This window comes from Parasteatoda tepidariorum, chromosome 10, assembly GCF_982258835.1.
Source record: "Parasteatoda tepidariorum strain Cologne lab strain chromosome 10, Ptep-v5.0, whole genome shotgun sequence".
In the NCBI taxonomy this organism is placed as follows: domain Eukaryota; kingdom Metazoa; phylum Arthropoda; class Arachnida; order Araneae; family Theridiidae; genus Parasteatoda; species Parasteatoda tepidariorum.
Window position 1 is genome coordinate 95,907,731 of NC_141764.1, and position 23,617 is coordinate 95,931,347.

The 23,617-nt window shown below is 32.9% G+C and overlaps 1 protein-coding gene across 1 annotated transcript; it reads right to left on the reverse strand.

Annotated features, from left to right (window-relative positions):
* Positions 1-8,730: 8,730 nt before the first annotated feature.
* Positions 8,731-10,282, reverse strand: LOC139426328 (uncharacterized). Its single transcript, XM_087153415.1, has 2 exons — positions 10,167-10,282; positions 8,731-9,295 (listed from the first exon to the last, which is right to left on the reverse strand). The coding sequence occupies exons 1-2, from the start codon at positions 10,280-10,282 to the stop codon at positions 9,076-9,078; spliced, it is 336 nt and encodes a 111-aa protein (XP_087009541.1). The 3' UTR covers positions 8,731-9,075.
* Between the last annotated feature and the right edge of the window lie 13,335 nt (positions 10,283-23,617).

Genomic DNA, 23,617 nt, shown 5'->3' on the forward strand with positions numbered 1-23,617 from the left:
TTTTTCGCAATTGTTTTATGTGAGGCAGGAAAGTAAGCTTATGATCAAAAACAACTCCAAGAAATTTTGTTTCAATTACGATGGGTATAGCAATGTTATGAATATGAATAACAGGATCATTGTGAAGCCGACGTTGCCGACAGAAATGTACACATGAGCTTTTGGAAGGTGATAGGGTATGACCATTCTCATGACACCATTTTACTATTTTATTGACAGCAAGTTGTGGTTGACGCTCGATTACTCTCATGTCAGATCCTGAGCATGAGACGTTGAGGTCGTCAACATAAAGTGATCCAAAAACTGTAGGAGGTAGAATGTTTAAAATGGAAGAAACATGAACTATAAAAAGTATAACACTCAGAACACAACCTTGTGGAACACCTTCAGATTGGATATAGAGATCAGAAAGTGTATGACCCACTTTGACATGAAAATATCTCTGACTCAAAAAGTTTTTGATAAAAATTGATAGGTGACCACGGAGGCCTATATCAAACAATGCCTTTAGAATGCCGTATCTCCATGTCCGATCGTACGCCTTTTCAATATCAAAGAAGATAGAGATAAAATGGTTACGTCGGACAAGAGCATTACAAATACGTGATTCTAAAGCAACAATGTTAGCCATAGTCGACCTGCCCTTTCGAAAACTACTTTGATAGTCGGGGATAAGTTTTTTCTTCTCCAGAAAGTAAACCAAGCGAGAGTTGACCATACGTTCGAATACCTTGCTGAAGCAGCTAGTCAGCGCTATCGGGCTGTAGTTAATTGATTCCGTCGGATCCTTACCTGGCTTTAAAATTGGTATCACAAGAGACAGCCGCCAACTAGATGGGTATATCTGCTCCGTCCATAATCTGTTAAAAAGTAACAGGATATTCTGCAAAGATGCAGAAGTCAAATGGCGAAGCATGTGATATGATACAACTTCAAGGCCGGGGCTCGTATTGGGTGCTTTTGACAACGCTCGTTGCAATTCATGAAAAGTGAATTTACAATTATATTGAGACTGCCGTCGAGTCGTAAAATGCAGCGTCTGGGCTTCAACTCTATGCTTGTGAGCTTGAAAAGCTGAGCTGTAACTGTCAATGCTAGATACGGCTGCGAATGTTTCACCCAAGATGTTACTCACATCTACAGGGTCAGAGTGCGTGATACCGTTTATATCAAATACCGGAAGATGGAATTCACGGTAGATACAATTCGCTTTCTTGACCCTCGACCAGACTTGTCTGGGAGATGTTGTAGATGTGATGGATGAAACATAGCGTGACCAAGATTCTCTCTGGCTTTGGCGCTGAATCCTGCGTGCAATCGCTTTAGCTCGTTTAAAATCGACATGATGTTCTGTTGTAGGATACCGACGGAAGATGTTCCATAGCCTCTGCTTCTCTTTGTGAGCTGCGGAGCATTCAGCAGTCCACCAAGGATTGCGATGCCGGGGACGAGAAGTTGATGTTTTTGGTATGCTACTATGTGCAGCATTGATGATCACAGAAGTCACCGTTTCAACAGCAGCTTCAAAATTTTCATCTGATATCATATCTTCTGTAATGTCAGCAAGCTGTTCCGAAAAGCCTCCAATCAGCACGATGGTAAATAAATGTAGAGGGTTTTGTAGTGATAGAAGCAGTAGATGTATATGAAACAATGATTGGGAAATGATCGCTACTATGAAGATCATTATCAACCGAAAATTCTGAAAAGAGTAAAAGCGCAGGTGATCATAAAGCAAGATCAATGCAATGAAAAGTTCGCGTTGGTTCATGAAAGTGAGTGTCTTCACCTTGATTCAGTAAACATAGATTATGATCATGGATGAGCATTTCAACTTGATGTCCTCTAGCATCTATGTCGGAACTACCCCATAGTTCGGTAACATGCATAAATATGAAGATTAAAATTATCAGAAGATGTTAAACGAGTTTCTTGGATTGAAAAACATGATGGCTGATATTTAAAAATTATATCTCTGATGTCTGAGATTTCATTTCGCACACTGCGACAATTCCTAGAGATAATGGAACTTGCCATTATCTCTTGGTTTTAAATTTTGAATTAGACGTAACATCCATAGGTGGGTCGTCGAAAATCGATGTAGTGTTATTTCTGTGTCCATCTTCTGCAAGATATCTGAAGTGGACTTTTTAACGATTTGTATGAATTTTGGATCTTTATTCTTTTTAGGAATACCTGGTTTTAGGCTAGGTGGCAACTTTGTATTCGGACGCTGCTTTAAGGCAGGACGAGGCTTTTCTGGGGATGTCATTCGAGATGCTTTTGGAGGTGGAGATTTGGATACAGGTCTGCGAGAAGTAGATGGTCCGGTAAAATTAAATTTTGGATTTTGTTTTGTTTGCTGTGGGGTAGATGATATTGAGGAATCTGTCTGCGCACTTACTGTGCAATATGAAGTTTTAACCGCTGCTGAATAGGACAAACCCGGACGGGGAGTGCGGGCCGTAACTATTCTGCGACATTGGTAACAACGCAAAGGATTTGGGATATAAAGCCGAACCGGGCAGTTAATCCAAGCCATTTTAATTGCAGTTGGTAATTTAGCAGACGCAAAAGTGAGGATAAGGTGCTCCGTAGGGGTGAGTTTGCCATCCCTGCGAATCTTAATCCTTCTAACAGATGTAACGTTTTGAGATTGAAGGTTATCTAATATCATGTCTTCTGAGTCATTTATGAATTCTGTTTCTGATATAACGCCACGAGAGGTGTTTAAGGATCTATGAGGTGTTACTGTTATATTAAATGAGCACATGGTGGTGCATGTTGACAGAATAGTTGCCTGTTTTGCAGAGGAGACTTCAACTAAGAGGTCACCAGAGCGTAGCTTTTTTACTGAGGCAACTTCTCCCAGAATGGAAAGAAGAGCCTTGTGTATCAAAAATGGAGATATGTGGGTAAATGAGGTATTAGGTACGTTTGGGTTTGTCAGATTCATCAAAAAGTAACGAGCGTAATCACATGGTATTAAGAATGTTCCGCTGTTTTTGCATTGGTGTGCGGAACTCAACACCGTACTATCTTCAGCCATAGAAAATAAAATCAGTTCTACTACTAGCGGTATCACCCACCACGGAGTCCTACTAAGGGGATGCAAGTAACATAATTCCTCACTTGACACCGATGCTAACCAATAGCTATACGTCCGCGAGTCACCCTTGAAGCAGCCTCCACCCTTAACGAGGTGCCTAGTAAGTGACCCCGGACTTGACCCTAGCCAACAGTTGACGGTCGTGACTAGCCGGTTGATGCATACAGGCCAACATGCACCTCCCGTTTACCTGAAGCACGGGCCAAAGCAGTGTATTGGGGTACCAAGATGCCCCTCAACTGCTAGGATCCCCTTTTCCAGGGAAACGGGTCTCCACGCACGGTAAACACGCGGTGGTCTCTTCCCATCTGGGTCCGATACAACAGGGTGGTAATCGAACACAGACAAAAAGCCCTTACCAGGTAATTCGGCAACCACGACAAGGGGAAGAGAAAGTAGGAGATGAAGGAGCGGAAACGGAAGGGAGAATAGATCACTAGGGTACCCCGGGGCGTGACTCCCTGTGTTTACCTAAAGAAGGTAAACCCCCTCAGGGGCAGTCTATACACTGATAAGTTATGTTCTTTGTGCATTTTCCACATACCATCCTATTACTAACATATAACAATATGTGTTAGTAATAAGATGGTTTATGTGTGGGCTAACCCCACACATATCAATATGATTGTACAAGAAATAAAAAGTGATTGGAATAAAAATATTACTCTCAATTTGATCAAAGCACATGTGGGGCATGCCGGCAATGAGGAGGCAGATCAACTAGCGAAAGAAGCCATCAATCTCGACCTCATGGAATATACCACCTGGCTGGCCCCCACACAGATCAAATCAATAATACACAGTCATATAATGGCTCGTTGGAGTGGTCTGACAGTATAAAAGGAAGGCAAACCTATAAATTTTATAAAGATCCCAAGACAACCAGACAGCAGGGAAATTTTTATTACCATCAATTTTTAACTGCTCACGGTGTCTTTGGTGTTCACCAAGCCAGATTTTTTAGAAAATCACCAAAATGCATCTACAGTGAAGAAATACAAGATATTCAACACCATATCTTCCAGTGCCAAAAATTCGAAACACGCCGTGGCTTAATATTTAAAAATAGGACGGAACACCAAATTTTTTCGGACATCACCTGCAGAAACATCATCATCAATATTGACAAAGACACACTCGACGATGTACTGGACTTGTCCCATTAATTAGATCCTATACATCTACCTCTTGGGCTTTGATCTTCATACTTCCAGGACCACTCGGCCTTCCAACATGATTCTTAAAAATTTTTTTAATCAGCTCTACAATTTTATCTTCTACCCTTTTTGTCAGTCTTAACAAATCATCTATTTTAACAAATCAACTTTTGCTGTTTTTAACAACCATTTGGATTTGTGACAAGTCTAAATAGTATGACTTGCCATCGTTTCTGGATTGTCATCGAACTTGGAGCTCGCCTGGAGCAATGATTGCCACACCTGGGACTTGAAATTTTGTGACTAAACTAACTCTTTGTTTCTGGTGATTTGTGACACTATGAACTATCCTCTGTGTCTCTTGCCTTTAGGCTTTTGGTTTTTTATTGGCATTTTGCCACTTTACATACTTTTAAAGTTTTAATTTGTCTTTTTATGAGAGTCTTTTGACCTGGACTGGCACCCCTTGAAAATTTTCAAATCTCCACTGTTGTAAAATTTAATGGTATTTGTATTGAATATAAGGGTCTTTTGGCCTAGTACCATATTGACCTGCGCGCCAGTTTTCAGATTTTAACCTGTTTTTCACGCACCTTTTAAAATTTTTACATGGCCTGCATGCCATTTTCTAACTTTTCAATTTTGTACTTGTATTGAATTATGCTGAAGTTGTTAACTAGCTCTATTGCCATTCTATGTAATTTTAATGTTTTGGTTTCAATAAGTGTCACAGGGGGCTTCGCCGGGTACATGCGCCGGTGTGCTTGCCTGAGTTTCCCTCGCTGGGGGGGGGGAGGAATTCGTCGCGGCGACGAGCTCTCGATTTCCTCGTATACCCGATTATGGGGGGGGGGGTATAAATGAATTACAAATACCATCCTATTACAAGAGGAACATATTTTGTTCGTAACATTACCATTGAATTTTTTTATTTCACACTTTTTATGCGTGGGAGGAATTACACCTTTCTTTTTCAATGGGTTTTTTATTGCAATGTATTCTTAATTCTTCAGCTAAACTTTGAATAAAACTGCGTCTCGATAATTTCTTCCCTGTTACATATTTGAAAATAATCCAGGCATTTATTGCCGCGAAGTCCCGATAAAAAGTATGGACAGGCCATCTCCTTGACCCCGCTTTGATTGAATATTGCCTGCACATCTGATCTACTATATATCTACGCCAAATTTTGTTTCGTTATCAAATTTTATGGTTTCTGGAGTTTTCTTTGAGTTATTTGCAATATCAATGCTGGCATGCATGGAACTCAGTACAATCACATTTTTTTTCTTCTTACACTGATAAGCAGTAAGTGTTGATCCAGATTCTTCATTTTTTAATATTTTTGTTGAATATAACTCTTCTCTTCCAGTTTTTATACAATCTGGAATCTTGCGTCTAGCTTTATTCATCGTACCAACTAAACTAGTTTGTTTTTCCTTTAGCTTCTTTGCTAATTCCAGAGACGTAAAACAGTTGTCAACAGTCACATTTTGGAATGGTTCAATAAGTTTCAAAACTGATTCAGATAGTCTCTGATTTTTATCTCGTTCTTCATTCTTTCCCAAGTAAGGAAATGCATTTAGAACATATTTAGTTTCCACGTCAGCAGCAAGCCAGAATTTTTGCCCATATTTGTCAGGTTTTGATGCTATAAATTGAGTAAAAGGGCATCGAGTTTTACTAGGAAACAATTGTTCATCTATCGTTATATTCTGACCTGGTTTGTAGCACGTAACACAGTTTTCGATAAAACGATTCCAAACTTCCGATATCATGGCAAATTTATCTTGTTTCAATCTATCACGGCGTGTCAATTTCAAATCAAATCTTAGATATCTTGAAATTTCACAAAATCTGTCTCTAGGCATCGTTTCTTTGCAAAAATTCAAGCCCCATGAGGAGGACCATAATGAGTGTAGTTCTAGATTTCTAACTCCTGAGATTCCTCGAGCATACAAAATGGAAATGTATGCTAAAAGTTCTTCTCTTGAGAGAGACCAGTCATCACTTTCAAGCACTCTACGAGCTTCTGTTTCTGTGCATTTCGTGATATGATTCAAAATTGTTTTGTCAACTAAAAGCAACCAAGCACTCAAAACACTCTCGCTGTCAATGTTTCTCTTTGCATAGCTTGTTGCTCCACTGGTCTCCTTCAAAATGTTTTAGCGGGAAAATCTGGCTACTGTATTTCCAGGAATGCATTATTTCCACTGCGAGCCATCACGGGAAATAAATATGTCATTAATTTGAGAATTATAATTTTCATCAATATCCTCTTCGCTTTCAGAGTCAAATTCTTCTCGCCGAACAAAATTTTCATTAGCACAATCTTCATCCATATCCGACAACTCACCACCATCGGATTCATTGTCAGATAATTCTCTGAGAAGCGCTGTTATTTCTTCGTTCCCCGTTTGCGAGACATTATAAAATGTATTTGATAAAAAACAAAAGAGATGATGAAAAACGGAATCAGAATTTCTGGACAAGAAACGACAGACACATTACTTTCGCTAACAAATTCCGAAGTATATCTGCACGATCAAGGTCAAAATTGATTTGACAGCGTTCCAAAAAATGTTAAACTGAATTTGTTGACTACCAAAAGTAAAAACGAACAAACTTTTTCAATAGACGAAACGAAACTGTTGACGTGTCATATTGACACCAAACCGACGTTCTAGGTAAAATTATCGATAAATAATTTTTAATTAAAATAAATGACTTTTAATTAGGCATGCAAAATCTAAATAAAGAATCAATAAAAGTCACAAAGAAACCCAAGAAAAAATTCCGAATTCTACGGTTAAATTTAAATCGTCAGGTGTCGAAATGACACCGTCCGGTGGCGTTCTAGCGTTAAGTCGCATATCTTTTCTGATAGGAATCTGTTTCTTTTCTTCAGATTCGCCTAAATTTCAATAAGGCTCATGGATTTTAATTCCATGTATAGTCTCATTTGAGCTGTAAGAAAAATAAAACAAAATTAGTATTTAAAATTGATTTTTATGTCGACAAATCATTATTATTTTTTTTAACATTTCACATTGGTAAATATATTAAATAGTACAAAGCTACATATATATATGTGTGTGTGTGTGCATGGATACATTAATGCACACAGCATGTATGTATTATACACAAGTATACATATATCACACCACTGTCAACAAGTCTGAACTAAAATAAAGTTTTTGACAATTCATAATAATTTAAGCAATAGCTTTAACATTCTATCTGCTATAAACAAAAACAATAGTTTGTAAGAGTTGAATTTGCAGCCAGTTTCTAAAGAATCAATAATTGCAGTAACCTCAAAATGTTTCTGAACATTAATTAAAAGAGAAAATATGCTTTTCTCTTACTATATTTTCACTTTGTCTTATGAACCTACTTTTATCTCCTTTACTTGTAATAAAATATATTTAATAAAACAAAGCAAATAGTAACTTTAAGAAACAAATCAATACATACTTGAAAACTGTATTCTTGAACTGAGCTTACAAACATGAATTTTAAAAGTATTTTTTTGTTTGCCAAGATTAAATTGCTTAACAATATCTGTTTACATAATATGTAATGTCACGGAAAAAATCTGGCATATAATTAAAAAATATATTCTTAAAAAAGCTTAGAGTCAAAGTTTTTTACAGTTAAAGCTTTTATTTATGGAATGTTGCGTAGATTTTTTTTTTTTGACTTGACCACTTAGACAGTTTATGTATATGCATTTAAACAATAGAATGCATAATTCGTAAATACAACTATTTTAAATAGAAAAACAGACAAATAATAAAAAATCTCACCATCAATGGTTTGGAAACTTTGACCGAGAGTTCAGAAGCGATTCCACCGTTATTTTTTGACCGTCGGTTTCTTAACTGTGGGTTACTTGACCGACAGTTACAGGCATTTTCCTATTGGATTAGAAGAAACACGTGATAACCGCGTTGCTTATTTACTCCTGAAGTCGTCGACGCTGTTTTGACAAAGCGTTTAGGCCCCGAAGGGGCCTTTTACCTTTCCATATGATTTGATAATCGTGAGCTAAAACGTCATGAGATGGGTATATATATATAAAAAAAAAGAAGAGAGAAAAATATATAAACTTTTATGATTATGTTATATGAGAAATACTGTTATCTGATTGGATGAGACTTGATCATTGTGGGCAGGGTTAGAGCACCAGAAGGTGCAAGACAAAAATAGCGCTTTCAGCGCCAATCGCTGATAGTGAGGAATTGTTGAACTATGAAATATAGAAATATAAATTACTCAGGCCCTTAGAAAGGCCTTTTTATTTAAGGCTATAGATATATTGTAATGCTTATTGGAATTTGCTTGATAACATAGCATCACTTGTGAAAAAGTGTGCTATGGTTCTGATTTTTGCATCTTCTACTAGCATTTCTGAATTAAAAATAGAATTATATTTCGCAGCATCACAGTTAATTGCTTTTTTAAAGAATTTAATGTTTAAGAGTGTTAGGGTTTCAGTGAGGGTATTGTGTTTAAAATCTTTGTGAATTGCTTTGTTATGTATGAAGTAGGGAACTCCACTGAGTTTTCGGAGTAGTTTATTTTGAAAAACAGTGAGTTTTTTCGATTGGGATTTATTGATATTGCACCAAGCTGGGGATGAGTAGGCGATAATCGGGCGTATATAAGTTAAATAAATGTATCTTTTGTTCCTTAGTGACAATTTGGAGTGGGGCCCCATAAGACATTTTAGTTTATTGTATATATTTGAAGCTTTGGCTAGAACAGTTTTGATATGATCTTTCCAGTTAAGATCTTTGTTAAATGTTAATCCACATATAATCTTCTGGATTGAGTTGGCCGAAGATTAGCTTGCAAAAGCATTTGGATTTCAGCATGATTCTCTGCCTCCTCTTGTTGCAAAAGCTCTATGAAGGCAAATAAGTTTAGATGACTTTTTTGCGCACGTTGATTGAACTTGTTGTGCCATGACTCCACTATATTATTTGTTCTATCTCCAGGATTATCATAATGATTCCAGATATCTCTTGAAATAAAAAAAAAAGTAAATATTATTTGTATATTCATATTAAATAAATTATCTATCTTTGCTTATAAAAGTTAAAAGATTGAGGCATGCTATGAGCAAAAATTGCAGTCTAAATTTGTGTTTTTCGTTAACGATATTTTAAAACTAATTTTTTTTTTTTTTAATATGTAATTTCATGTACTTTCAACCCAAATTTAATAATTTTTGTAACAACAACTTGTACATTTTTCTGTTTAATTGGATTGGTTTACAGTAGAGTGCCGAATTGCCAAATTATTGCGAAAATATTTTCATTTATTAAAATATTTGAGAGGGGTTGAAAAAGGCTTCTTTTGTGCCTTGATTATCTTGAAAAGAACCTCACGTTCGTTTTGCCCAGTGTCAAAATAGGTGGCCAGTAGTTTCTAATAGAATTACAGGCTCTTAATAAAATTTAAAAATATTAACACTTTTAAATATGCTATTTGTAATAAATATACTCTTATAGGCACTACTACAATTGCTAATTTCTAAGCTTGGAAAAAGTGTGAAGGGAAGTTACTTAGAGACATTCTCATAGCCTTATTTCAAAGTTGCCAATTATCTGGATTCATCATCCTGATTGAGTTTAGTCTGAATAATCGGCCTCCGCTGACCTATGAAAAATAGGTAATATTTTTATTACCAATAATTACAATTATCTGTCCTATAATTTATAAGAGATTAATAAGGTTCATAATTAAATAATTATATCTTTCTAAAATCATGACATTTTAATCCTGTGCTAATTATGATTAGAGAATTTATAACTTGATAGTTTATATTAAAAAAATATGCACTACATAGATTTTTAAAATTTGTTTGGAAATATCAAAAATTTTATATTCACATTAAAAACATTGAATCACATTCATCAACCCATGTATTAGCAACATAACTGAATAAATCCTTTGCCTCTGTACAGTCCGGAGCAGTATTTTCGATGTAAATTATGGCATCACCCATTGATTCAGGTGGCACAAGTGGCAAAGCTCCTATTCTCTGTACCCACTGCCTCACTTCATCATCATTTCTGTATGCAGAGGATAACCCTAGCTCTTGCACCTAATTAATATAATTTTTTTACTAATTAAAAATTGTCAAAAACAATATTTCTGACAAATTTTATTTTTCAATGTAAATAAAAATTATTTAGTGTTGTTTTTTAATAAAATGCATATTTGTGGGTTAGATGAATTAAAAATAATTTTTATGAGATGTTTGTTAGTTTCTACTTTTCGAAGGACATTCTTCACTCTACATTTTAGACTTGTGTAAATTTAATTTTCTAAAAAAGAATATTCAAAAGACTTACTATTGCTGTAATAGAGAAAGTATTAACTGCAAAGCACCATAAAATAACTGGAATAAATATTTTTTGATAGTCCAACCACCACACTTTTTTATAGATTAATGTACTCTGTTTTGGGTTTCAGAAAAGATCATAGTAATTAATATAAATTTAAATAGTATTTACTAAACTAGAGTTCTGTCTTTGTCGATAGAATTCTATTTCGATAGAAAAAAATTTAGATGGTTGAATTCTAAAAATTATTTAGTAATACATTCTTTGTGATAGAGTAATATAGCTTGTTTTAACAAATATGGCTCACTTTAATTATGCCGTGTGATTCAGTCATAGGATTTACAGCACTAATAGTATAGCATGTTTACAAAAAATTTAACATAATTATCATATAATATAATTATAATTAAGCTTGGCCCAACGTGTCTTTTCACCTAACTATATTTGTTTTTCCTAACTGTTATATATATATTTTTAAACTTTTTCAAGGGGGACAATTAAAATAGAAAAATTTCTTCTCTTAATCTTGTGACCCTTAAATAATAAATTCATACTTTACCTTTCTCCAAATACACTGTCCATAATGGAAGAAACATCCCTTTACTGCAGCGTAAGGAAATGTATCTTTCAAAGCTGATATGCAACTTCTCTCAAAGTCTATCAGCACTGAATTTGGATTCAAACTGATGCCTAGAGCCAAGGCTTTAACTTTCAGCAAGTCGAAAAGGCGGACATACGTAGTTTTCTCCTTGTTGATGAGGAGACAGTAGGCAAATGGATAGTTATCTCCCCATGATACATCCATGAATTGTGTAGAGAGCTGTGCAAACAGTTTCGGTACAGTTTTGAAGGTCCCATCCATGAATAATCTTGGACTTTGACTCATATATCCTAAACTCTCTCCTGTGCAGAAAACCTAAAATATATTTAAGTTAAAGTTTAATATTGTTACGAATTTACATATTGTTATGTATTTACATATTGTAAGACTCAATAGGAAAAAAAATGCAATACCAATAATCTATTTGAATCTTGTGTGTTATCAATCATCAAAAAGCCTCTCCCATCTCTGGTTTGGCTCCACCTGCCCTCAATTACGATTTCAGACACTGATTGTGGCAGATTTGGTCGTTCTTTCGCTCTTTCATTCTGGAGCGAATGTTGGCAACACTGCTGCAGTTTCTGAATCAGAAACTGCAGTACACATAGCTTGCCTAAAAAATAAAGGTATTTTACTTAGAAACAATTATTTATTTTTCAAAATATATATGAAAATTATGCCGTAAACATACATATAAACTTAGAAAAATAATACTTTTGCCTATTTTTATCCTTAACAAATTATTATTCTTAACCTTGAAAATATAATCTTTGCTTATTTTTTTTAAACGAAATTTTTTTTAATTAAAAGTACCCATTTGTTTTATATAGTTTTTCAAATTTGGATGTTTAAGGTGATCAATTGAGATAATCAGTATATCTCTAAAAATATTGAAAATTGGTTCCCGTGATAAAATGCATTTACTTAAAATAACTTTTGAAAACATAATTATTTTTAAATCTTTTAGTTAAAGTGCATTTATATTCTTAATTTGTAGCTTGAAATAATAGATAGAAGTGATTTCCTTGAAGTTAGTTTAATAAGTTTGTGAAATAAGCTATCAGGGTTAGTAAAATTTATTAGTCATTTGAAAAAAAAAATCTAATTAAATAATATATGTGACGCACTGAATATTTATCTCTAATAAGAATAAAGTAATTATATAAGTATTATAAATTATTCAGTTTGAATAACAGAAATTCAACATCTGCAAGGATTTGTGAAGACTCAAGTATCAAATTAAAAAGGGAATCAATGTATATCAAACACTTTAAAAAACAATTATTCAAAATTATTTTAGCTGGAAAGTATTTATGTACACTAATAAGTTTTAAAAGTGCTTGTTTTTAAACATACATCTTGACCTGAAGTATTTATAAATTATACAGTATAAGTATAATAAATAATTAAAATCTGATTATTTTATCAAAGATTTTTTTTTTTTTTTAAATAAATAGTAATTCAATATCAAGTAATTTACTATCAATTAAATCAGACTTTTAAAAAATCTTACGACTTTAAGAGTTAATGAAATAAAATAATTAGTAAAATAAAAATTAATTTTAATTATGTTTTAAAAACAAAAATGGTTTAAATCACGATATAAATTTCTGAATACATAAAAAGTAGGAAAAATAAACTTACCTATAAAGTTGTTGTAGAGGTTGAACTGGATTTTCTTTCACTCTTTTTTTTAACTCTTTGACAAAAGATAATTTTTTTATTCTTGATGTGTCCGGGGGGTGCATATGTGTATTAAGGACGCCCTCGTATTGATCATTTCGGGTGTAAAGTCTTGCTCTTCAATTCCGCATGAAAATAATAGAGGTACTTTTCATGTTCAAGGATTCTTTTTTTTAAATTTTGAATTATGAAAAACTATCTCCATCTTGATTACTAAAAATTCTATATTGACAACACGCGGTGGTACAATCATTAGGGGTTGCTGAAGAGATGTTATAAATGCCCATCGCCAAATGTTTGGCGATGGACATTTGTTAAAATTTAAGAGTCCCCACTTCAAAGATCTATTCATAACAATACATTTTTCCCTTTGACACATTGATGGATCATATCTATTGCTATGACCCTCTACCCTACCTTCAGGTTGGAAAATCCTAGGATGGACAGAGCACAGCCCGCAAATTCAGCAGGAGAACGTGAGGTAATAATTTCTTGGTATTCTGGTATCTTTAGTTGCTTTAGCAATTTTTCTATCTCTGGGTCCATAGGTGGCTCTTCATCACCTATAGAAAATAAATTAAAAATGTTAAGTAACTAAAATTTTTCTTCAATAATATTTTGCTTTCAGTTTCTTGATTTACTTAATTATGATAAATCTATTACGAGACAATTCGTTTTGCAAATCCAGCAGGAGAACGTGCGGTAATAACTTCTTGGTATTCTGGTATCTTTAGTTGCTTTAGCAATTTTTCTATCACTGGGTCCATAGGTGGCTCTTCATCACCTATAGAAAATAAATTTAAAATGTTAAGTAACTAAAATTTTTCTTCAATAATATTTTGCTTTCAGTTTTTTGATTTGCATTTTTATGATAAATCTATTACGAGACATTTCGTGTTGCAAATCCAGCAGGAGAACGTGCGATAATAATTTCTTGGTATTCTGGTATCTTTAGTTGCTATAGCAATTTTTCTATCTCTGGGTCCATAGGTGGCTCTTCATCACCTATAGAAAATAAATTAAAAATGTTAAGTAACTAAAATTTTTCTTCAATAATATTTTGCTTTCAGTTTCTTGATTTACTTTATTATGATAAATCTATTACGAGACAATTCGTTTTGCAAATCCAGCAGGAGAACGTGCGATAATAATTTCTTGGTATTCTGGTATCTTTAGTTGCTATAGCAATTTTTCTATCTCTGGGTCCATAGGTGACTCTTCATCACCTATAGAAAATAAATTTAAAATGTTAAGCAACTAAAATTTTTCTTCAATAATATTTTGCTTTCAGTTTCTTGATTTACTTTATTATGATAAATCTATTACGAGACAATTCGTTTTGCAAATCCAGCAGGAGAACGTGCGATAATAATTTCTTGGTATTCTGGTATCTTTAGTTGCTATAGCAATTTTTCTATCTCTGGGTCCATAGGTGACTCTTCATCACCTATAGAAAATAAATTTAAAATGTTAAGCAACTAAAATTTTTCTTCAATAATATTTTGCTTTCAGTTTCTTGATTAACTTTTTTATGCAAACAGTCTGGGCAGAAAGAGGCAGGCTGATACCCATAAAAGGAAACTAATCTGTCTCAGATAAAAATTATTTTTCTTTCCACAATACAGTTAATATTTTACTGTTATTATTTCTTTTATCGTCTTGATTAGAACACTAATATGAGCAGATGAATTTCTATAGCTTTTTTGACAAAAGTCGTCTGTTATTTGAATATATAAAGTTCTAAACTTAATTGCTTCGCGTGATAAAAAACAACATTCCTCATTTTTTTTTAATTTGACAATCTACTTTAATGCGTTCGCTTTCCTTTGGTGAACAATAATTCAGCTTTGTACGGCCTTGAGAACGAGTGACACATTAGTCGCTTCATTTTGTATAATTCGTTCTTTCTATTTAATTCTTTTCTTTTTTTTTTAAGTTAGCAGTTGGTGGAGAATTGTAGAAGCGCATAAGGGGGAGAAAAAAAAAAAAAACTTATTTTCTTCTCTTTAAATATATCAGATTTTATCGAGAGAAAAAAATTTTGAAATATGTAAATTGTTGAGTTTAAAATAAGAAATGAACAATTTCAATTCGAAATTGTGAACCTATTATAAGTAAAAACTTATGTCGAAAGTTTATAAATATTTATTTATATTTTGATTTTCACACTTCGCGTTTTAATGATTTTGCAAAGAGTTCTCTTTTTTCCGTTTCTCTTATGGAAATTTAGCATAGCTAAACAGTAAAATATGTGAAATTCTCAACGAAATGAAAGAAATTTCGCTGACTTATATTTCAAACTTATTTCTACTATATTTGATGTATTATTGAAATTGTTTTTTCTTTATCATATTTTTGAGTTTCATTATACTGAATCTATTCCTAAATTGATTTTTGAAATTAGATCTCACAGAGAGAAAATTAATTCCTTAAGTGAAATCAGCTTGCAAAAAACAGTTGAATTCCAAGTAAATAACCTAAACTTTTATCACTGTTAGAAAAAAATATTTTAAATATTTGATATCAGAAATAGCAACTAAGACTCAGTGGCTGGGAACCAATGGTGCCATTACGTGGCACGTGACTGGTGTTTCGTTCGGTGCTAGCAGATTGCGCTAATGGTTTTCTAAAACATGGTGGATTGCGCTGCTAACATCTTACCTCCCCCCTTAAGAAAGGTTGGTGGACTGCGCTCAAGGCAACCCTTAAGACCATCCCTCCTAGTTTCTTCATGCAGTAAAACAATTTCTGATAAAAACGTCGTCTCGCCAATATTGTTCGCCAGAAGCTAGTGTGCTGTGGGGGGGGGGGGGAGATTTGTCAATAAGTGTTCCTCCATCTTTTGGTAATTTTCATTTAAAAGGAATTTTTTTATAGGTTTGTTAATTTTGATACTTCTGTAATTTTAAAATACAAACTATATTTAAACTATGAAGAAAAAAAATTTTTTTAAGTTCATTTCAAGGTGAAAGGGGCTTCCAAAGTTTCGAAAATCGATCTAAATTTTAATTAGACCGATGCAATTTTTTCACGAATATTGGTTAAGAAATATATATATTTGTTGCCCACTTGTTGTCTTAAGTTGGTTAAAAAGTAAAAGTTCTGGGTGCAGTACCAACTTTTAATTAAATTGAAAAAACCTTACTTTAATATTTAATAATTTGAATTTATTTAATAATTTAAAATGTAAATAACTTTTTTGAATATATTTAATAATTTGAATTTTAAGCCAGTTTTAACCAAACTTCTGCATATTATTGAGAGAAAAAAGATTTATGAATATAAAATGTTTGAATTTTTACAGTTCATGTACTAAAAGTTTATGACTACAACTCTGACCAGAAGCCATGGTTGGCAATCATTATTTTTTTTACTCCAAAATCGTAAATATTTGATTTAAATTTGACTTTTTTTTATTTGAATAAAATTTATTGGATTTTTTAAAATTTTCCATCCAAAGCATCTGATACAATATTTTAATAATACTATTGTTTAATAAAGTAGAAGTAAAATAGTCAATATTTCTTACTAAAAATGGATAAAATTATTATTATATTATTACATACTAATCACTGCGTTTAAAAAAAATAATAACAATAAAAATCATAGTTATATTTTTCAGGTTCAACTTGGTAATAATTGTTAAAAATAGGGTGACAATTTGTCAACTAGACATCTAATGAAAAGTAAATTAGTTTAGATAAGAAAACATTACTGAAAAAAAAATTACGTCATTCTGGTTTGAGGAAGTCTTGATACACTCTAACCTTATATATTCAATAAGATGTAAAAGCATTGCATTTTAATTAGCAAAAACCTAAATGGATTTAATTGACATATGTGTTTTGCCAGAAAATTATTTTAAATATATTAAATGGAAAATTACTATTTTAAACATTTCATATCATTCTTATTTAAGTGTAGTCTATTTTGAAACATAATAATTTACATGCATATCCCTTTTGATATTTCGTAGTAAAAAAATATTTTAAATTAGATTTTTTTCAACTAATATTTTTATTCATTTTGTTTTTTAAAAATCACTATTGATTTACATCAATGCATTTTATAATGAAAGGGATAACTCAGTGATTTCAATGCATATGCCTTCCGTAGTACAAAAATTGCTTCCTTAATAAACATACATTATCAATTAAATCAGAATTTTAAAAATTCACAAATTTAGAAATGTATTTATTAATTACTTTGTGTGAAAATATTTAAAACTTAAAATAAAAATTTTTTTCAAAATTAATTCATAATTAATGTTATAAAATTATGTTTGCTTAATTAATGTTTTTTTTTAAATTAAACTAATTTAAATTAGTGATTTCTTTAAACAAATTCAAATGATTTAATCAGGAATTAACTCATGACTAAAATCAAGTAATTTAAATTATGCCAACTTAGAAATCCAGTATATTTTTTAAATTTAATTTATGTGTTTTTAAAGAAAACCCTTAAAAGAAAGGTGAATTATTTAGTCCATTTTTTCTCATTCAAAATGATTTTCAGCTAATTCTTTTTGTTTTGCTTACAGTAACTTCGTAGTAAGAATTTGATTTTCAATATATATATATATATATATATATATATATATAGGAGGGGGGAATTATATATGCAAGTAGTGATCAAATTAAAAGGTACGAAACGACGTAAAAACGTAATAGTTAAATATTTGCATATTCCGCCATGGGAGAACGTAGTGAGACATCTCGGGATGCGATTGGAGTCTCTGACTGGGATCGGAGCATGCTCAGGAGAGAGCAGAGCGGCGTCCAAATGACGCGGCAGTCCGCTGCTCATGGAGGATGTGGTTCTGCTCCATGATAACGAGCGTCCACACGTCTTCATTGTCATACACACGGAACTAGCCAAGTTTAAGTGGGAAACGTTGGACCATCCGCCCTACAATCCGGACATGTCGCCCTGCGATTTCCCTGTGTTTGGTCCACTGAAGAAACACCTGAAAGGGAAGAGCTTCAACTCGGACGATATACTCAAGGACGCTGTGAAGGACTAGGTCTCGTCGCGGCCACAGGAATTCTGGGAACAAGGAATCCTGCGGCTTGTTCATCAGTGGGATCGTTGTGCTCAGGCCTATGGTGTATATTTTGAATAAAGTCTACATTTGTACACACTGTGTCGTTTCGTACCTTTTCATTTGATCACCCATTGTATATAGCGTCGTTGCCGAGTGGTAGGATTAAAGCAGGTCTTAGGCAGGGAAGGAGGGTACAAGATTTATTTATTAATTATTAGACAGAGAGCAGTTATAAAAGTGTGGTCACGAAATGTTGTGCTTCTCCATATATGTTAGGGAAAATCTTGCAAAGTAAATCCGTAAAATAATTCGTTTTAGGGAATAAGGGAAATCTTAGTAATTGCAATTGGTTTACTAAATAGGTCGCGCGATTCTCACAAAGAGTAAAGGGGAAAATGTCTTGCTTTTAATTAATGCATGCTTGAGCCAAAAATAGATTTAAGGACAGGATGTGAATTTAAAAGTGTTTTGATTTGAATAATAATAATGGAAAAGGATTTGCAGAAAAGAAATAACATAAAAAGATTAATTGAAGCTTTTTATGTTATATATATATATATATATATATATATATATATTAATGTTTTCTTTAATAGCATCATAAATTAGTGAAAGGTTTACATTTAAAAAACAAAAGTATACATATAACAGTATATAAGTTGTAATATTTAGAAAAATATTTAAGCATCAATTTTCTAAGCCATTGCTATACATGCCAGGATAAGTAAACAAAATTGTTAAAAAAAAAAAAAAATTCTTAAAGCTGTTAAATCTAACTAACTGACTCTTTTAAATTAAGCAAACACTCATTTTTATATGAAAATATTTAAGCTAATGATACCCTAAAATTATCATTAAATAAAAAATGTTGAGAAGATTATTGAAATAAGTAGTAAGGTGAGGTATGAGGAAACCTCTTCTTATTAAAAAGAAATTGCATTATTTCAACTCAATCGGAAAGTATCCACCAATTAATGGCATAAATAGTGTTCTTTTCCAAATTAGGGAGAAAAATCTGTAAATAAAAATATATATTTTTAAATATGATGGAAAAAAAAGGGTAAGTTTTTTAATTTCCACAAAATAGTTCGTTGAATGCTTAAATAAAGTATTAAACGATCTAAACACTTTCTAGTTCAATTGCACTTCTGAGTTCAATTGCACTGACTTATCGAGCATTAACAATAACAAACTTCCTACAACCGGCTGGAAACTAGTAACTATAATTGCATATTTATGAAATCATGCAAAGTCAAAACTATTTGAAATATCATTATTAGACTAATGTAGTTACTTTATGAGACCAGGCTTTGGTTTCATTTTATGAGAGTGTGAAACATGCAAATTGAACATTTAGATTTTAATGTGAATAATAATCATGCTATTCATATTTTAACTGTATAATTATATCTAATCACAAATATGATAACAGATTATTAAACAATTTCTACACTGCTTAACATTTATTTATATTACAATTATATTATTTACATACAAATATTATGTTCTAAAAAAGCAATTTAGCGCTAAACAAATGAATGAATTAACAAAATGAAGTAATTTTAATAAATAAGAAATTGCAAGTGTGTTACAGAATGTTTAAAAATTTCTGAGAAAGAAAAAAAAGAATGTTAGAACTACTAACAAAGGTAACTTTCAAATCCTACAATAATAGGAAATGCTTTTTAAAAAGTGTAGTCTTGAAATTAAACCTGTGGCGAGATTAGTCATTAGTCTCTCGACAATTTCCTTTCTTTTTCGGTAAAAAGTAATAGAAATTCGATTGTTTTCCGAATCATTATTTCGTGAAATGTACACCTCTATCTGAAATGTGCACGATTTAACTTTGAACAGAATGAATTGGATCGCCCACTTGATTTAAATCAGTGATGACAATACAATAAAAAAGATACTGCTTTTTAGACCCACTGGAACAAAAAAGCGGCCAAGGACGCGGTTGAGATGGGGTGACTCAGTGGAATCTGATTTTCTCGCAAATAATGAAAATAATTGGAGATCAAAGATTAATCGGAAGTCGTCATGGAGAAAGCTTCAGAGGAAGGCATTGGCTCACATTGGGCTGTCTGGCCCACTATGACGATGTACACGTCTATCTGAACATTTTTCAAAACTTCTATAAAAACAAATATATTTGGATGAGGAGCATTGAAATTGTTCCCAAAGTGCGAGTGAAATGACTCATTGACATTCGTTGTTCGTTCAGAATTAATAGATGCTGAATCCCAAATCGGAAAACTGAAATAGACTCTCATCAGCCATATAATTATTTACCAAGTAATCAGTAAATTGTATAACTCTCTCATCATTTGGCTGTTTTGACATTATTTTATAAGCAAATGCATCGCCAGCATTCACTGGGTCTAAGAATGGTAAACCAAATACTAATCGTAACCATTCACCAATTTACCTTATTTTTATCTTTGTACTCGGCCGTTAAACCTAAGTGTTGAATGTGATGCCACCAAGCCTGTGCCAAATAAAACCTACATTCAACTAATTTACTTTCTGGCCATACAGTGTGCACAGAAATGGGAATTGCTCGCTCAAAATCTACAACAACAACAGTTTCTGGAGACAGTTGTAGATTAAGCAGGCTTCAATGCTGTTTTAAGTGCTGGAACATATTTGTATACGTAGCTTCCTGTTTGCTGCTTATTAAAGAGAACACCAATGGAATATAATGTCCATTTTCCACAGTGTGTATGACGAAAAGCTGATGGAAGAATTTTGGACAGTAGGAAAATGTTCCATCAACAAATATTTTGACACGGGAACAAAGGTATTTTAAATTAGAATCAGTTTAAAAAAATATTATTAATCCTGTCATTCACCTTCAGCATAGATTCGCCCAGATTAGATGTTATATCTAACTGCTTCGTGTACGTCTGCTATATTAAGTGGTAATTCATGTAAAGCTTTTCTCCGTGCACAATATAGGCTTTTTTTTATGTATTCAACATCCTTCACAGTTAACTCTTGAGCTGCATGTAATGGTGCTTCCCGTATTTCCTTTCTAACAACTTTTCTTCGAGCATCGGTTGTGTCATCTATTTTCTTTCTTGAATTATTGAAGATATATTGCCTACTTAGGGTTTTGGTGGGCTATGATTATGAGCTGCTTCATTTTCTAGAATCTTTGTAGATCGTTCATCCATGTATAATTTCGCTACATAATTTTATTTCGTGCAACGCCATTTCCAGCCTTTTGAGCACTCCCTATCTTTTCTAAATTTATGCCCTTCGAAAATAATTAATCGCTTTTCTCTCTCACTTAACATAAATTCTATTGGTAAATCTAATTAAAACAATCTAAATTAAGAAAAAAGAACATTCACACGCGTGATGAAAAATATAAGTCGCATTTAGCACGCGATTTGTAGAAGACGAACTGCTTCAGAGCTCTTTGCTTCAGACTTAACTGTGTCGATACCTCTAATGATAAGAAGTAAAAGCCCAAAATAAATCAAGAAAAATGTGAATGCTGCATGTTTTATCTTTAAAATAAACCGCCTGCTAATATAAATGCTTTAACTAGACTAAACAAACAAAAAAACTTTCAGTAGATTTGTACATTAAAAAGAAAGGGAAAAAATACTTTTAGATAACTCCAACCTAAATTAAGCTTTTTTTCCTGATCTTTTAGGCATTTGAATCTTTCAGGCACCAATCTTTCCAGATTGATAAAATTCTCTGTTTTCCCTGATATTTTTGCTCTTTGACTACCCTGTAAATGCTGAAGAGCTTACCATTTCTAATTCTACAACTTCCATTGCTGATTTAATTTCTGCAGGCTTGGAAGGTGATGCCTGTAGCTGAGACTGGGGGCCGCAGGTTTCGGCTAATGGCTCACTTAAAACTAATGGCTTAAGTTCAGATGATGATGGCTCAGTGGCTAGAAGTGTTGAATTTTTAGAAACATTTAAGCATTCAGGACTTATTCCTGTGAGAAACTTTTGCTGGTATAGAATATTCAATGCCAACACTTCCTCTAAATTTTTTTGTGTAACCTCTAACTTATTTTGTAATAAGGAATTGGAAGCCTTCGATTTTCTTTTTTTCATATTCTGCCAACCATGTCCTTGTGTACTTTTATTGGGATGACTGAGTCATCATCATCACTATCTGAATTCAGCTCCGGGAATTCAAACTTTTTTTCATCCCTTGCTGGATTAAAGTCTTCTTTCCCTATTAAATAGGTCAAACTAATTAAAAATAAAAAATCATGGAAATTCCATTACACAATCAAATTAAAACAGGAAAATGTTCTTACCTCATCAGTAAAAATGACTGAGTCAGTCGATTCTTTAAAAGACTTTCCCAAAGCTAAAACTAGTAGGAGAAGTTGATTGGGGTTATTCGTTAGGTCAGTTTCTGACCTAACGAAACTTCTTTTTGACCTGAAGAATGAAAGCAGAGTTTTACTCTTTAACATCACTGCAAACTTGGAAGTTGATGCCTGTAGCTGAGATTGGAGGCCACAGGTTTCGGCTAATGGCTCACTTAAAACTAATGGCTTAAGTTCAGATGATGATGGCTCAGTGGCTAGAAGTGTTGAATTTTTAGAAACATTTAAGCATTCAGGACTTATTCCTGTGAGAAACTTTTGCTGGTATAGAATATTCAATGCCAACACTTCCTCTAAATTTTTTTGTGTTACCTCTAACTTATTTTGTAATAAGGAATTGGAAGCCTTCAATTTTCTTTTTTTCATATTCTGCCAACCATGTCCTTGTGTACTTTTATTGGGATGACTGAGTCATCATCATCACTATCTGAATTCAGCTCCGGGAATTCAAACTTTTTTTCATCCCTTGCTGGATTAAAGTCTTCTTTCCCTATTAAATAGGTCAAACTAATTAAAAATAAAAAATCATGGAAATTCCATTACACAATCAAATTAAAACAGGAAAATGTTCTTACCTCATCAGTAAAAATGACTGAGTCAGTCGATTCTTTAAAAGACTTTCCCAAAGCTAAAACTAGTAGGAGAAGTTGATTGGGGTTATTCGTTAGGTCAGTTTCTGACCTAACGAAACTTCTTTTTGACCTGAAGAATGAAAGCAGAGTTTTACTCTTTAACATCACTGCAGGCTTGGAAGTTGATGCCTGTAGCTGAGATTGGAGGCCACAGGTTTCGGCTAATGGCTCACTTAAAACTAATGGCTTAAGTTCAGATGATGATGGCTCAGTGGCTAGAAGTGTTGAATTTTTAGAAACATTTAAGCATTCAGGACTTATTCCTGTGAGAAACTTTTGCTGGTATAGAATATTCAATGCCAACACTTCCTCTAAATTTTTTTGTGTTACCTCTAACTTATTTTGTAATAAGGAATTGGAAGCCTTCAATTTTCTTTTTTTCATATTCTGCCAACCATGTCCTTGTGTACTTTTATTGGGATGACTGAGTCATCATCATCACTATCTGAATTCAGCTCCGGGAATTCAAACTTTTTTTCATCCCTTGCTGGATTAAAGTCTTCTTTCCCTATTAAATAGGTCAAACTAATTAAAAATAAAAAATCATGGAAATTCCATTACACAATCAAATTAAAACAGGAAAATGTTCTTACCTCATCAGTAAAAATGACTGAGTCAGTCGATTCTTTAAAAGACTTTCCCAAAGCTAAAACTAGTATGAGAAGTTGA